Genomic DNA, 17,811 nt, shown 5'->3' on the forward strand with positions numbered 1-17,811 from the left:
TGCCCCTATTTCTCATAATCTCTTAAATTGACATCATTACACTTGTGGCATTAGCGGTGGCAAATTCTGAACATTGCACTGGTGGCTAAAGCGGTGGGATAAGATATTGTTGTGGGATAGGTATTGTTACAGTTAATTTATGAATCGAGAATGAATACCACAATAGCAGCACACTGGAGGCCCACTTAATCTCGCAAAATTTCAAGAATTAATGATCTCTGAATCTCCTGGAGGACAAGCAAAATTATTCTTCACCAAGAATAGAATGAATACCGAGATGGAAACACAACTTACGTATTTTGTGGTTTGGTCTAGTGAAAGGAAGAGTAAGGTGGAAGATGAGTTGTGGACGGAAATTAAGGGTCACACGTCAGGAAGAACGAGTGTAGCTCAGTGGACCAATATAGCCGATTCGTTAGGTTCTCCCCCCTCGAAACGAAACAATCCACACACATCACGCCATCGAGACGTGGAAGTGTTGATGGACGAAGGTGTGTACGTGGTAGAGGATGTGTTCACAGGGAAGAGCATACAGGAGGCTGCAGGACAGGTGAAGCCCTGTTGCGAAGAGTGGCTCTTGGAACCCCAAGAGGGGGCCTTTGAGCCTGATCCGGTGGATGAATAGTTGCCGCCCCATGAGAGACGCCCTACTCTCCATAATTTTAAGTATAGTATAAGTTAATATTGTGAGTGTAATTTTGAGCCTAGGTAATGTTATAAATATAGTCTGTACAGTTCATTTAGCCGTTAAGTCCTATATTTAAGTTTAGTCTTAGATGATATTCATAATGTTAGCATGATTCTGTTATTGACAGTATTAAGTTGAGTATTGGTGTGAATATGATTAACTTTTATTACATATGAACCAGCCGTTATTAACAAAGATGTATAACTGAGGAAGTTTTAGTAGCGATTAATAATCACGAGTCTTTCTTCGTATTCTGAACTAGAGATTTATATGTCAGTGTTAATAGTGCGCCCCTTTTGAACTATGCAGTAGTAGACTGAGAGTTGTCTGAAATAAGATTGCTGATGATAGTCTTTAGTGAAACGCGAAATTCATGTTATTGTAGTCGTGTTTACAGTCATGTAGGCACATGAACCTTGCATGGAAATAAATTGTCCAGATTCCTAACTGATTAAGCTTTGTTATGATTAAAGTTCCTTTATGCCTATTACAAAAAAATTTAAACATCGTGTCACTTTTCAACATATGTTGAGTGCAAACGTATCTTTCATATTCTCTGGAGTACTTAGAAGAGTCAATAATGTTACAAGGTAATCAGTTAAAGTTCTAGCCAATTCCTGAATACCTGTACTGTGATGATGAGTATAAAAAGGCAGGAAGTGGTGTCTAACAACGAGAACGCCACTCCTCTCTTCATTGTTCACAGGTTAGTGCTGAGCTCTCATCCTCCCCCCCCTCTTTCTCCCTCATGTAATGTAAGTCTTCATATACATTCATTAATTAAACTGGTGATATTTCCCCTGATCCCACTTGTACTAAATAATGAGAACGCCACTCCTCTCTTCAACGTTCACAGATCGTGTGGTCAAGCCACTGCCTAACCTCTAACACTAAATCACACACCCTCCCCTTTTTCTTAGTTCATGCCATCAAAGAGCTTATCGGCTGGTCCATTTGATTACTGTCCATTTTATTACTGGTCCATTTGAATATTGTATTCAATTGTATATGATTCCTGAGTTGTACCTATTTAGTCTTAAGAGAATATCTTCGGTGGTAATCTTTAGGTTTTCTTCCCGAAGAGTCCAACTGAGACCACGGGATTAATATGTCCAGGTGTATCAGTATTCCTTGAATATTAATTTAGGTTGTACAGATTCATAATTCTGGAGATACAGACCCTGATTATATTTTGTCTGCTTTGTTTCATTCACAGTTCGAAGAGTAATCTGTCCTTCAGTTCTTAATGCTTAGTAAATCTTAGGTTTATTTCGAGTTTTAATTTTGCTATCCTCTAAGGAGTGGTACAGACGAGATTGAGTGGCCTGCAAAGGGTACTAATATCTATTCTGCTCATGTGCTCTCATACAAGATCACGCTACCCTAATTCCCATAGTCCCTAAAACTCTCAAAGAAGATCACGCTACCCAATTTCCCATAATCTCTAAAATTCTGAACATCATACACTGGTTACTAATTTTGATCATTACAGTGGTAGTTTAAAATTTTTCGAGCATTACAATCACACACAAGTATGGCATTTCCAGCAAAACACTTACTGCAACCTCTCCACAAATTCCACCATTACCTTTCATTCACATTCATCTGCTACTGATCTGTGCCTCTCAGCTTTTAGATTTTAATTCTTTAACTTTGGGTACTCCTCTCATTGATTTCATTGATTAGTCCAACATTTTCCATTCAGTTTACCGATATGCATTAAGGACATGATAAAAACTTTCAAAATCTGATACATTTCTACCCTGCTAAGTACAGGAAACAACTGAAGTTATGGCAATAATATCACATTCTGTGCAGGAAAAAAAAAAAAGTAGCAGGCAGCTACCCTTACCTCCCCATCTGTCTCTCTTCATCAGTGACTTGAGTTTGTTCTTGTACTGTTCCACCTGTTCCTCATTATTCTTGAACATTCCTTCTATTATCATAAACAGGAAGAACATTGGCCATTCGCATTCAATCTTCTCAAATTCCTGCACAAAACATGGAGTTGTTGGAGTAAGTTAATGTTTCATGATGTAAAAACAGTGATTAAGTACAGTGAAGTGCAATTCCCAAAACTGAAATTCTAAGTTTCTGAGAATATAATTTTTCAGAGAGAGAGAGAGAGAGAGAGAGAGAGAGAGATTTGTTGCCCAATAAAAGTCTTTTAATTTCCAGGGACACTGTAATGTTGACAAACCATCATGGTAGTCACACTTACTCAAGCTAACTTATGAGCTCTGCTAGTGAGTGAGTCATATTGGCGTCATTTGACTCATGTGGGTGACCATAAAAGTAATGTTGCATGACAGTTTTGTGATCCTCACCAACATGTATAGAAGTGATGTTTGGAGCCTGTTGGAAAAACACAAGAATAAAAGCAGAGGAAATGAGTTATCTGAGAGAAGCATGTGGTGTTACATGAAGAGATTAACAGGCAAAAAAGAAAGTGAAGGAGTGTTGTGTTGATATAGATGTGCTAGATAGCATTCAAAGTACTTTGAGATGGTTTGACCATATGGAGGGGATGGAGAATGGAACTCTGCCTAGGTGGTGTATGTGAGTGAGGAAGAGGCTGGGAAAGGGATGGGAAGACTGAGCATGAGATGGAGGGATGGAGTGGAGAGGGGTATGAGACAGAGTGTGAATGAACTGTACAAGGGACAACTTGAAGGTGCAGGGCAAGGTGATAGGGAAGCAATCTTTCTGTGGCCACCCCTTTTGGGATTAAGACATCTAGCTATAAAAATATTGTCATTGTTCATCGCCAGATTCACACATCTAAACTTTTAAAATATCTTCAAAGATGCACAGTACTGATTATACTAAAAGCAGTAACATGACGAGAAAACAAGGTACAGTGCTAAATATCAAGGAAAGAGTACAAATTCTACAGATAATGGACAAAAATAAAATAATCAGCAGGGGTTCATGGGAATGTGGGAAGTTTGAGGGGAAGAGCAGGGGAAGTCGTTGAGGCATTCAGTAGGAGGTGGGTGGACGTGGCGTGTTTGCAGGAAGTCCGGTACGGGGGTGGATCAGCCAGAAAGATTGTTGGGAAGGACTGTTGCTATAAGTTGTTTTGGCAGGGGAGGACAGACGGATATGGAGGTGTTGGTGTGATGGTTGCGGAGAAATGGGTGGAATATGTTATGAATGTTTTGAGAGTAAACGATAGGATATTGGTTGTGAAAATTCTGTTGGGAAGAAAGATAGCTGTGATTATATCGGCATATGCTCCACAGGCAGGATTGGATGAATCAGAGAAAGATAGATTTTGGGATGATTTAATACGTGTAGTGGGTGGTATGCGGGATGATGAGATAGTGATTTTGGGAGGGGACTTAAATGGTCATGTAGGTGAAGCAGCCCAAGGTTATGAAGGAGTGCATGGGGGATGTGCATATGGTCTAAGGAATGCAGAAGGGGAAAGGATACTCGAGTTTGGGGAGGCAACGGACATGATTGTGTGCAACACATATTTTAGGAAAAGAGACAGTAGGTTAATTACGTATGAGTCTGGGGGAAATAGCAGTCAGATAGATTATTTTCTGGTTAGGAGGGCCGATAGGAGGTTAGTGAGGGATGTTAAAGTTATAGGAAGTGAGGAGTGTGTGCAGCAGCACAAACTATTGATTTGTGATATGGTGCTTAAAGAACAAATGATGAAAAAGAGGACTTATGTACCTAGGAGGAAAATATGGAAGCTGAAAAACCAAGTAGTAAGGGATGCCTTCTATAGCGAGTTGAGGAGAGTGGTGGCTGAACAGGGAGCTGTAGACAGAGGCGTTAATGAACAGTACAGAGCCCTCAAGAACAATTTCTTGAGAGTTACTGATGTAACATGCAGCTGGACAAGAGGACCACCAAGACATAAAGTAACTTGGTGGTGGGATGAGGGTGTAGAAGCTGCAATTAAGGAGAAAAGAAGGCTTTTCCGGGAATGGAAGAAGGGTGGTAGCAAAGAGGAATATTTGGCTGCCAAGCGTAGGGCTAGGAGAGAGGTATACAGGGCAAAGTCTGAGTCACAGAGACAATTACTTGATAACCTAAATCATGGGGAAAGGAAAAATATATTTAAGGTGGCAGGTCAGGTGAAGAGGGATAATCGGGATATCATAGGTGAGCAGTGTGTGAAGAATGATGAAGGAAGGGTAGTGGTGAACAGTGAGGATATTAAAGATGCATGGAGAGAGCATTATAACCGGTTGTTGAATGAGGAGTTTGACTGGGACAGGGAAGGTTTGGAGCCAGCAGATCCAGTGTCTGGCCCTTGGCCTTTGATTGATACTGCTACTGTGAGTGAGGCAATAGGCAGGATGAGGGTGGGGAAGGCAGCAGGTGCGTCTGGGTTGACTGCCGAAATGTTGAAGGCCTCAGGCGATATAGGGGTGAGTTTAGTCACTGACCTGATAAATAGGATTATTTATGAGTGTGTTGTCCCAGATGATTGGCTGAAGAGTGTAATTGTAAATGTGTATAAAGGGAAGGGTGATGCCCTGGAAAGAGGGAATTATAGAGGTATAAAGCTTTTAGATCAGATAATGAAGGTAATGGAGAGAGTTTTAGAAGGTATGATTAGAGAAAGAGTGAATATTGATGAGATGCAGTTTGGGTTTATGCCAGGTAGGGGGACCACTGATGCCATATTCATTGTTCGACAGCTTCAGGAAAAATATATTGGTAGGAGAAGGGATCTTTATTTTGTTTTTGTTGATTTGGAAAAGGCCTTTGACAGAGTCCCTAGAGAGGTGGTGAAGTGGGCAATGAGAAAGCTTGGCTTGGAGGAGTGGCTGGTTAGGGTGGTTATGGCCATGTATGTGGGTGCTCACACCCAGGTGAGAGTGAATGGAGATTTGAGTGATGAGTTTTCCGTGAATGTTGGTGTGCATCAGGGGTCAGTCTTGAGTCCCATGTTGTTTATCATGGTGCTTGAAGCCCTTTCACGTGACTTTAGAAACGGACTCCCGTGGGAGTTGTTGTATGCTGATGATTTGGTGTTGATTGCAGAGAGTGAAAGGGAGGCGGAGGAAAGGTTTAGGAAGTGGAGAGATGGTATGGGGCAAAAGGGTTTAAGGGTAAATGCAGATAAAACAAAAGTGATGACATCTAGGGTTGGTGGCGGTACTGTCAAAGACGAGGGAGAGTGGCCATGTGCAGTTTGCCACAAAGGCGTGGGAAGTAATTCCATCTTGTACGGTGTTTGTGATAAATGGGTGCATAGAGATGTAGTGGTATCAGAGGTAGACTGCGAGATAATGCTGATTTTATGTGTACGGCGTGCCGGGTGAGCAGGTGGAGATCGTCAGACGTGAAAGAATTGAACTTGCTGGTGAATCTCTTGAGTGTGTAGAAGAGTTTTGTTATTTAGGAGACATGCTGTGTGCTGGAGGTGGGGCTGGAGCTAGCTCTGTGGCTAGGGTGAGAAGTGGTTGGAAGAAGTTCAGGGAGCTCTTGCCTCTCCTGACATTGAGGGAGCTCTCCCTACGTGCTAAGGGGTCTTTGTATGCAGCGTGTGTTAGGAGTGTAATGCTGTATGGCAGTGAGACCTGGGCAGTGAAGGAGGAAGACATTCGCCGGCTCAGACGTACAGACATGACAATGATTAGGTGGATGTGCAGTGCGTCCCTGCGTCCAAGGCCTGGAGGGGCTGGGTTTACAATGGAAGAGTTGAGAGGTAGGATGGGACTGGAGTGTATTGGTGTTGTGATGAGGAGAGGTAGATTGAGGTGGTTTGGACATGTGGAGAGGATGGGGGATGATAGTTGGGTGAGGAAGGTGAGAAGTGTTAATATTGGGGGTGGGGTTATGAGGGGTAGACCGAGAAAGACATGGGACGAGGTCATTAAGTGTGACCTTAGGGTTAAGGGACTGAACAGGGAGGCTGCAATGGATCGTGCAGCATGGAGAGCCGCCATTAGGTGACCAAGGCCGACACATGCAAGCATGTTGGAGCCTTTAAAAAACGAAAACGAAAACGAAAAACGTATGTGGCTAGATAAATATGACAAAAAAAAAACTTTCTGTGTATGAAATGAAGAGACAGCATGACAAAATTACAATTTTTATACCGATACTGAAAATATTAACCCCTAAAACGCGGCCATGGACAGCTGACCCCCCCCCCCGGGGTGGCAGGGTAGGATCGCGGTCTGAATACCTGTAGGAAAATATTAGCCAAAAATCAGAGATTAACCCTAGAACATTATACTTGGTATGGCAGATAGTACTTACATTCAGCTTTCTCCAGAGACAGGTGTTGAGCCTTCGTGGACTACCCAAGGACTTGTGGAGACTTGCAAAGTTGGGTAACAAAATCTTCACTTTCACACCTCCAGCAACCCGGTTTCCCCTGTACCACAGCCTCATTCTGTCACAGTAAACTTTATACTACAACATACAGGTAGTCTGGAATCCGTATTTGTACAATAAGCACTGAAAATAAGGCTAAAATCAACAGAGCATACGGCCGACGTGCAGCGCGGTGGCGGTCTTCCCGTCACTCAAAAAACATTTCCATTTTCACAGCTAAAAACACGTATACTACATTATTTTCAATCATAGTACTTCCCAAAAGACCACTGCGGCGCGCTTTTATTCTGCCTTACGCCTGTCACTTTATTCTCGTTCCTGTCGGCCGCTCGCACTGACTCGGAAGAGCTAGAACTCGCCATAATGTCACTTTGAAAACCTGCAGTAAACCGATGCTAAACAGGGGAAAACTGCGCGAAAAAAAGCTAGTGTGACAACTGGGGAAACAAGCGTTTCCTATTAACATAAACTGCTTGTGAGAGGAGAGCGCAGATTTACAGTTCTGAGCAGTCAGTGCGCTGCCATATATCACAGCCAGGCTGGCCGGGCCGCGGTGGTGGTGGGGGGGAGGGGGAAAAAATGCAATACTTGGCAACAACAGAAGTCAGTAGTACAAAGGTCAAGTATGCTAATTGTAGCTAAAGGGTGGCAGTACTGATAGACAATACCAGCTGGAACATCCTTGCCCGCGTTTATTCAAAATTAACTCAAATCGCAAACACGACGATCCGCCGTTATGTCCTTTTTGGTGATCGTCGCAAAAGCAACACTCCGCGTTTAAAGGGTTAAACCAGTGATTGACTAGATAAATTTACGAGATCTTACACCTGTCACTGTGGACAAAGTGCTATAGAAATGACTTAGAGAAAAAAGTCATTTGTAAAGAAAAGGTTGTAGAGTTGCATATCTCTTAAGGAATTTCTTAATTAATCAGGCTGCTGTGTGGTTAATCTTTGTATTTTCTTTGTCAGGAAAGTTAAGTCAGGCATTAGATGTGGTGAGCATATCAGCCAGTGAGAAACAAAATACAGTAATCCCTCCACTATCCGATGTAATAGAACCAAAGGCATGTCCGGAAAGTGGTCCCGTCCAGAAAGTGGGCCTCTGACTGCTGGACTGGTACTTATGACCCTAACCTAGCCTAACTTTGAAAGCCACCTAAATAACTCCCTACTGGACATGCATAGCACTTATTTTAACCTATCTAAGACCCTATTCACACCAATAATGGATATAAAGCATGAAATAAATGAAAAGGAACCAGAGAATGAGGAATTAGAAGTGAATATGGAAAATACTTAGGCTTAGCGGTGTACAGGGTACTGTACTTACAGCACATCTGTGGCTGCCTCCTCAAACTCTCTAAGGCTCTGGTAGTTGTGAAAACGCTCTTGAAGCACGTACGGTAATCCATTGTTGTGCTACACTTAATTCTTTGCACTGCGAGTTATAATTGTTTAACACTGCACATTCTTCTTACTGAACCACGCCAGTTTCAACCGCCAGTTTCAACAGTCACTTTGCACTCCACACTTAATCCTTTGCACTCTAAATTCTAATTTCTTAACACTGCACAACACTGTAAATTCCAATGTGGTCTAGTGGCGAGGTATTGCAGTTTATTCACTGTTAATTCATAAAAAAGGAGCAGGTGCGGCATCAATTACGATGGATGTCCTCCCTGAACGAAGGTTAGGCAGTAAATGGGGACAGGGTTGCCAGCTCTGAACTCGGCCACATTACCAAACTCCTCAATTTTCATTACCAAATTTAACTTTTCATTATCAAATTCTTAAAGGAAGCATTTATTCTTCACTAATTAAGTGTACAAATGGAAATAATCACTCTCCATATAATCTGCAGCATGTTTATTTTTGCGCTATATATGCTAGCAGATTAATCAAAGAAAGCGGACAGTCCACCGTCTCCATTCTATATATCTTCATACATGCGAAAAATCTGTTTGGTAATGGAACATGCTGATTCACTACCAAACGAACTTTTCAGTACCAAATTGGCCTACATTTGGTAATGAAAAATACCAAATGGCAACCGTGACTGGGGAGGGGGGAAGGGGGAGGAAGAAAGCGGTGAAGGGGCCGTGATGTAAACAGCTGTTTGGTGCCGCGCTGCAATTTCAAATTACAGGTGGGAAAAAATTCAGATTTGGGGGGTATTTTTTTCTTTTGTTGGCCATTTTTGGGTTCCGAAGATCCAGGCCCACAACGACCGGTAAGTGGGGAGTCCGGAAAGTACAGGGATTACTGTATGTGGCAGGGTAAGTGCAGAGTTGCCAAAGTTTATCTGTGAATGGTATTGTATTAGTCATCAGCAGCAGCAGCATCAATAACATTTTGCCTTATATGAGCACAGGGGTCCTGGGCTGGATTACTCAGTTCTGACATTTAAGACAATGGTGACCAGCCTCATTTAAAGAAAAAAAGAAAAACAAGAAAAAGGTGTACTTAGATATTGTGATGATGGAAGCATCTGGAGGAAACTGGTCATGGAAGTTACTAATGGGTTAATACATGAATATGCAGTGAAATTTTGCTTGCATGCTATATCTTACTAAAATCATTACGATGAGATGATAAACTGAAGCGTGGATACAGTAAATACTGAAGGAAAAGATAAGGCATGGTTCAGTGCCAATGTATATGTAGCGGTTTTTTCAAGAATACTCCCCCAGTATCCCTGGTTGTTGTACAAGGTGACTAAAAGGGTTGGCGGAGGGTTAGTGTCCCTCCCTGGAAAACAACTAACTAAAAAGACAAACATTAAACCTCGGACAAGGACTGACCAAACAATGATGACCAAGGACCAGACAAAGGACATGGTAATCGGAACATGGAATGTAAGAGGTGCGAATGATGAGGTGAAAGAGAGAGAGATTGTCCAGGTGCTTCAGGGTGCGAAAGTGGATGTATGTGGAGTAACTGAAACTAAATGGAGGGGTAAGAGTGTGAGAGAATGGGAGTATGGATGGGGTATATGTGCAGTAGTAGGTGAGAATGAGAGGGCAAAAGAAGGAGTGTGTATAGTTGTGAGTAAAAGATGGAAGAAGAGCATAAGAGAGTATGGATCAGTTGGGTCAAGGATTGTGTGGGTATGGCTGAAAGTTGGAATAAAAATGTGGCTGACTGTGTGTGTGTATGCGCCAACGCAAGATCATGCAAGCACAGTGAGAGTACTGTAAAGTTCTGGACAAATGTGGAAGTGTGCATGAAAAAGTTAGGAAGGAATGAGAGAGTGTTTTTGATCGGTGATATGAATGGTAAAGTAGGGAATGTGAAGGTGCATGGAACAGTTGGTGAGTGGGGTGTGCCTGCTGAGATAGATGAGAATGGCAGTGCATTAGTGGACATTTGTGTTGGGAGGGGGTTAGTGATAGCCAATACCCTCTTCAGGCACAAAATGATCCACAGGTATACATGGCGAGTGATGAGAAAGGTGGGTAGTGAACTGAATGAAAGGAAGGCAACGATTGATTACGTGTGTGTGGATGAAAGGATGCGAAGATGTGTAATGGATGCAAGAGCTTATAGAGGTTGGGGGAGTGGACTTTCTGACCACTACTTGGTGGTGGCCAGAATTAAGATCCAAATAAGATGGGGAAATAGAAGAAGGGAAGGACGGGAAGAAGAAGTATTTGCAAGGAGAGTGGAAAGGTTACAAGAGGATGAGAAAAAGGCAGAATATAAGAAAGAAGTGGAGGAACGATTGGGTAAATATGAATTGGAGCAGATGGGGGATGTGGGAGGTGTGTGCAGGATATTCACAGAAGAAATATGTGCAGCATGTGATGTGGTGTGTGGGATGAAGAGAAGACGGTGGGGGGTGCAACGAATAACGTGGTGGAATGAAGAGGTGAGACAGGCTGTGGCACAAAAGAAGAAAGCATACAATGAATGGATGAGAAACAGTTGAGAGGCAGAAAGGAGAGTTATATATAGAAAGAAAGAGAGAGGTGAAAAGATTAGTAAGAGAGAGTAAGAAGAAAGTAGATAAGGAATTTGGAAGGAATTTGAGTGTCAAGTGGAGGGACTGTAAGAAAATGTTCTGGAAAGAGGTGAAGAGAGTAAGACAGGGTGGAAGTGAAATTAGTAGGGGAGTGAAAGATAAGAATGGTAGATTACTAGTGGAGAACGGAGAAAAAGTGAGTAGATGGAGAGAACACTTTAAGGAATTGTTGAACATAGAGGATGGAAGTAATGGGAGTATAAGTGGCTGGGGAATGGCTGGGAGAAGGAGGGAGGTGAGAAGACAGGAAGAAATCAGTAGGATAGAAGTTGTGGAAGCAATGAAGAAAGTTAAATTGGGGAAAGCCCCAGGAACTGATGGAGTGTGTGGTGAAATGCTGAAGCATGGGGGAAAGATAGTAGTAGAATGGATGTGGAAGATGTGCAGATTGGCCTGGGAGGAAGGTAGAGTCCCGGAGGATTGGAAGTCAGGTATAATTATTCCCTTGTACAAAGGAAAAGGGGAAAAAGAAGTGTGTGGTAATCATAGGGGCATTTGTCTTCTTAGTATAATAGAAAAAGTGTATGGTAGGATACTCATTGAAAGAGTTAGAGAAAGAACATAGGAATTAGTTAGAAAAGAACAGAGAGGCTTTAGGAAGGGAAGAGGTTGTGTAGATCAGATATTCATTCTTAGATCTTTAGTGGAAAAGTTTCTAGAGAAGAGAAAGAAGTTGTATGCGGCTTTCATGGATTTGGAGAAAGCATATGACAGGGTGGATAGACAAGGATTGTGGAAAGTATTAAGAATATATGGAGAAGATGGGAAATTGCTGAATGCTGTGAAGAGTATGTATGATGGTGCTAAGGCTGCAGTGCGTGTGGATGGTGAACTGAGTGAATTTTTCTCTTTAAAGGTTGTGTTGAAACAGGGATGTGTCATGTCTCCATGGTTGTTCAATCTGTACATAGATGGGGTAATAAAAGAGGTACAAGGTAGGGTAGTGGATGTTGGAGTGGCCCTGGTGAGAGAGGGTAGTGTTTGGAAACTCCCTGCACTGTTGTTTGCAGATGATACTGTGTTGTTGAGTGAAGACGAAGGGGAGCTGCAAGGCTTGGTGGATGAGTTTGGGAGTGTGTGTAAAAAACGGAATCTAAAGGTGAATGTAGTGTACAGTAAAGTGATGGTCTTTGAGAGAGGTGAAGTCAGTGAATGTACAGCGAGGTTGGATGGTAAGGAACTGGAAAATATGAGTACTGTACGTTTATGTACTTGGGTAATGTGATGAGTAAGGATGGAAGTTTGGAGGGTGAAGTGCTTGAAAGGGTACAGCAGGGAAGAAAGGTTGCTGCTTCCTTGAAAGCAGTGATAAGAAACAGGGAAGTGAGCATGGAAGTGAAAAAGTTACTACATGACAGTATTGTGATACCAACTCTAACGTATGGAAGTGAAGCTTGGACGTTGTTGGAAGGACACAAGTCAAGAGTGAGAGCAGTGGAAATGAGTTATTTAAGAGGAGCCTGTGGAGTCACGTGGACAGACAGGCTGACAAATGAGGATATAAAGGAGCGTTGTGGTGTGGATGTGATAGGAAGTGTTAGAAGGAATACACTGAGGTGGTTTGGCCATGTGGAGTGGATGGAGGGTGAATGACTGACGAGGAGAGTGTATGTGAGTGAGGTGGAGGGGGGAAGAGGGAGGGGGAGGCTGAGGATGAGATGGAGGGATGGGGTGGAGAGGTATATGAGAGAGGGGAGTGTGAGCTGGGAGCATGGCAGTGAAATGGCGGGGGACAGGGTGAGGTGGAAGCGATTTGTTTGTGGCCACCCCAAATGGGATTGAGGCGTCTGGCAATAGATAGATAGATAGATATACATGGCAATGTAAATTTTCAAGCTTTTCAGAAAATTTTATGGTAACTTTCAAAAGCCTCATGATCCTGACCATTTCAGAATTGGGGAAGTGCACTGTAAAACATGAACATATTGGATATAAATATTTAATTTAAACTGCAAAGACTGCACAATCCCATAAACATATTGGATATAAATATTTAATTTAAACTGCAAAGACAGCACAATCCCTATATCACAAAAGGGGGAAAAAATAACAGTACTTAATGGTTCTTAATCAAATAATTTATTATTAAAAAATGAATATCAAACAGCTCAGAATGCACAAATACTGGGCAGTGCAATATTTTATTATGCAACTAATAGTCCACCGACTTAAATGCACACACCTTTGTTTCAGCAATATTGTAGTACCTCCTCTTCCTGTCTTCCAGTGCAGTGCCAAAACCATCCCTATGGAATCTCTTGAATCCATATTTGCCTTCGAGTGAACTGATGATCTATGAGAGGTATTATGTCACATTAAAAAAAAAAAAAAAAAAGTACAGTACAGTCTAATACACAGTTAAAGAGTAATGAAACAGATTTACTTATATGCCTGTGGAGTCTCAATACAGTAAGGCTGGAACATAATGAGAGATAAGTTCTAAAAATGTTCACAAAACATTTTTCATTATGTATATACATGTAATTTGATGGAGAAAGTAGGGTTAGGTTCTGTGTCAGGCTAGAGAAAATATGGTTAGGTTCTGCATGAAGCCACAGAAAGCAGGGTTTGGTTCTGTATGAGACCAACAGAAGTTAACAAAGTCATCTAAATGTGTTTATTCTCTGATACTGAACTGAATTGTACTTTAACTAACCAAAGGACTAAGTGAACTAAAAACTTGGGAACAACTGATTAAACAGCTGATGCAGTGAAAACACCTGAGTGAACAGCTGATGCAGTGTCTTTACCATCACAATGGTGCCAAAGGCAGATGGATGCCATGTTAAGAGCCATCTACAAACTCCATTTCGGCACTAATTTAACCTACTCGGTGCTGATTTATCCAAACCTAACCCAAATTATTCTAACTTAACCAAACCTCGTTTATTCTAGTCTACCCATACCTAACTTAATGCATCCTAATCTATCTATCAACCTATTGCCAGATGCCTTAATACCGTAAGGGGTGGCCACAATCAAATCGCCTCCATGTCGCCCTGTCCCCTGCCATTTCACTGCCCTCTCCCCAGCTCACACCCCCATCTCTCATATACCCCTCCATTCCATCCCTCCATCTCATCCTTAGCCTTCTCCTCCCCATTCCACCTCATTCACATACACTCTCCTTGTTAGTCTTTCATTCTCCATCCTCTCCAAATGGCCAAACTGCCTCAATGTATTTCTTCTGATGCTTTCTATTACATCCACATCCACACCACAATGCTCCTTCACTTCCTCACTTGTCAGTCTGTCTCTTCATGTAACTCCACATGCTCCTCTCAAATAACTCACTTCCACTTCTCTTACTCTTGACTCGTGTCCTTCCAAAGAGGTCCAAACTTCGCTTCCATACGTTAGAAGAGGCATCATGATACAATCATGCAGCAACTTCTTTACCTCCATGCTCATGATCTTATTTCTTATCACTGCTTTCAATGAACCAGAAACCTTTCTTCCCTGTCGTACCCTTTCAAGCACTTCATTCTCCAAACTCCCATCCTTACTCATCATACTAACACTAACCCAAGTACTGTACTTAAATGCACTCACATTTTCCATTTCCTCATCCTCCAGCCTCACTATATTCAGTGACTTCACATATCTTGATGACCATAACTTGCATTTCCCCACAATCACCTTTTAGATTTCATTTCTTACAAACTCTCCCAAACTCATTCACTAAGCACTGCAGTTCCCCTTTGTCTTCACTTAACAATACAGTATCATCTGCAACAGTACAGGAAGATTCCAAACGCTGCCCTCTCTTATAAGGGCCGCTCCAACACCCACTGCCTTACATTGTACTGTACCTCTTTTATAACCCCATCCATACACAGACTGTACAGCCATGGAGACATGACATCCCAGTTCCAATCCTACATTCTGACAGAAAAATTCACTTTGTTCACTATCCAAATGCACTGCAGCCTTAGCAACCTCATACATACTCTTCATGACATTCAACAACTCCCATTTACTCCACATATTCTTAATATTTTGCACATTCCTTGTCCATCCACTCTGTCACATGCTTTCTCCAAAACTGTGAAGGCCACATACTACTTCTTTCCCTTCTCTGGAAACTTTTCCACTAAAGACGTATGGATGAATATTTGATCTACACAACCTCTTCCCTTCCAAAAACCTCCCTGTTCTTCTACAACTAATTTCTCTGTTTTTCCCTAACTCTGTCAATAACTATCCTACCACATACTTACTAAGAAGACAAATGCCCCTATGATTACCAAACACTTCTTTTTCCTCTTTTCCTTTGCACAGGGGAATAATTGTATCTGACTTCCAATCCTACATGAACCTATCTTCCTCTCAGGCCAATCTGCACATCTTCCATATTCATTCTACTACTCTCCCCCATGCTTCAGCATTTCACTACCCACTCCATTGGTTCCAGGGCTTTCCCTATTTTGATTTGCTTCACTTCTTCCATCCTACTGATCTCTTCCTCCCTTCTTGCTTCCCCCCTTCTCCTAGCCATTCCCCAGCCACTTACATTTACAGTACATTCATTCTCTATGTTTAACAGTTCCATAAAGTGTTCTCTCAATCTGCTCACTTTTTCTCCCTTCTCCAATATCAATCTACCATTTTCATCTTTCATTCCCCGACAGAGGATCGAGTGGCAAGAGTGAAAGATGAGTTTTGGGCGAGAGTAGAAGCATGTATGGACAAGTTTGAGAGGAGCGAGAGAGTGCTGTTGATTGGAGACATGAATGGCAAAAGTTGGGAATGTACGAGTGGATGGAGTGGTTGGTCAGTGGGGTGTGCCAGCTGAAGTAGATGGGAATGGTAGTGCTTTGGTGGACATCTGTGCTTGTATGGGGTTGGCAATAGCCAACACCTACTTTTGTCATAAGATGATCCACCGGTATACATGGAGAGTAATGAGGAGGATGGATGGTGAACTTGTTGAACGAAAGGCAATGACAGACTACGTGTGTGTGGATGAACGAATGAGAAGACAAGTGTTGAATGCAAGAGTGTGGAGAGGGTGGGGGAATGGAGTCTCAGACCATCACTTAGTGATGGCCAAGGTAGAGCTGCAAGGAAAGTGGGTGAGGAGATGAAGGGGAAGACAGGGGGAAGCAGCTCCTGTAGAAGAGTGGAGAAATTGCAAGATAGTGAGAAAATGACAGAGTATAAGATCATAGTGGAAGAAAGGTTGGGAAGGTATGAGCTAGAGCAGATGGAACGGGTGGAAGACATATGTAAGATATTCATGGAAGAGATAGACGCAGCGTGTGAGGCGGTTTGTGGAGTGAGGAGGAGATGCAAGGGTGTGCATGGGACAGTATGGTGGAATGATGAGGTGAAATGAGCTGTGGAACAAAAGAAGAAGGCATATAGTGAATGGTCAGCAAGTAGAGGTAGGGGAGAAGATGAGAGAGAGAAGAGAGAGGTATATGTGAGCAGGAGAAGGGAGGTTAAGAGACTGGTGAAGGAGAGTAAGAAGAAAGTGGAAGAAGAGTTTGGGAGGAATCTGAGTGTGAAATGGAGGGAGAGTAAGAAATTGTTTTGGAAGGAGATAAAGAAAGTAAGGCGGTGTGAAAGGGGAAATAGTAGGGGAGTGAAAGAGAGGAATAATAGATTGTTGGTGAAGAGAGAGAAACTGAGGAGATGGAAAGAGCACTTTGAGGATTTGTTGAATGTAGAGAGTGAGAGCAGTGCAAGTATAAGTGGATGGGGAATGGCTGGGAGAAGAAGAGATGAGAGGAGGGAGGAAGAGATCAGTAGGGCGGAAGTAGTGGAAGCGATGAAGAAGATTAAGTTGGGAAAGGCCCCAGGAATTGATGGAGTGTGTGGTGAAATGCTTAGGTATGGGGGTAAGATTGTTGTGGAGTGGATATGGAAGTTGTGTAGATTGGCTTGGGAAGAGGGAAGGGTTTCAGAGGACTGGAAATCAGGTATAATTGTTCCTTTATACAAAGGAAAAGAGGAGAGAGAAGTATGTGGTAATCACAGGGGTATTTGCCTTCTTAGTGTGACTGGTAAAATATATGGTAGAATACTCATTGATAGGGTTAGGCATATGACAGAGGAGCTAGTTGGAGAAGAACAAGGGGGATTTAGGAAGGGAAAAGGGTGTGTAGATCAGATATTTGTTCTAAGATGTTTAGTAGAGAAGTATCTAAAGAAGGGAAGGAAAATGTATGCTGCCTTCAGGGACTTGGAGAAAGCTTATGACAGAATAGATAGGCAAGGTATGTGGAAGGTATTAAGAATATATGGAGTGGAGGGGAAATTGTTGAGTGCTGTGAAGAGTATGTACGAGGGAGCTAGGGCTACGGTGCGAGTGGATGGTGAGCTGAGTGAGTTCTTTGATCTCAATGTGGGACTGAAACAGGGTTGTGTGATGTCTCCATGGCTGTTTAATATATACATGGATGGGGTTGTAAAGGAGGCGCAAGGTAGGGCAGTAGATGTGGGGGTGGCTCTAATGAATGAGGGTGAGATCTGTAAGATTCTGGTGTTGCTGTTTGCTGATAATACAGTATTGTTGAGTGAAGATGAATGGGAGTTGCAAGGTTTGGTGAATGAATTTGGGACAGTGTGTAGGAGGAGGAATCTGAAAGTTAATGTAAACAAAAGTAAAGTTATGGTGTTTGAGAGGAATGAAGTCACAGAGTGTGCAGTGAGGTTGGATGGTGAGGATATGGAGAATGTGAGTGCATTCAAGTACTTGGGTAGTGTGATGAGTAAGGATGGAACTTTGGGGGATGAAGTGCATGAAAGGGTACAGCAGGGAAGGAAGGTTGTTGGTACACTGA

General features: G+C 42.4%; 1 protein-coding gene across 1 annotated transcript in view; it reads right to left on the reverse strand.

Moving 5' to 3' along the window:
- LOC145414237 (putative phosphorylase b kinase regulatory subunit beta) overlaps positions 1-17,811 on the reverse strand; it is a 286,779-nt gene that overhangs the window by 196,639 nt on the left and 72,329 nt on the right. Inside the window, exons 8-9 of the mRNA XM_080283817.1 lie at positions 13,206-13,316; positions 2,541-2,679 (exon numbers count right to left, since the gene is read on the reverse strand). Of these exons, the coding sequence (XP_080139943.1) occupies positions 2,541-2,679; positions 13,206-13,316 (250 nt within the window). The remainder of the gene's footprint in view (positions 1-2,540; positions 2,680-13,205; positions 13,317-17,811) is intronic.

This window comes from Coenobita brevimanus, chromosome 98, assembly GCF_032717465.1.
Source record: "Coenobita brevimanus isolate Jiangsu-jjx chromosome 98, ASM3271746v2, whole genome shotgun sequence".
Classification (NCBI taxonomy): Eukaryota; Metazoa; Arthropoda; class Malacostraca; order Decapoda; family Coenobitidae; genus Coenobita; species Coenobita brevimanus.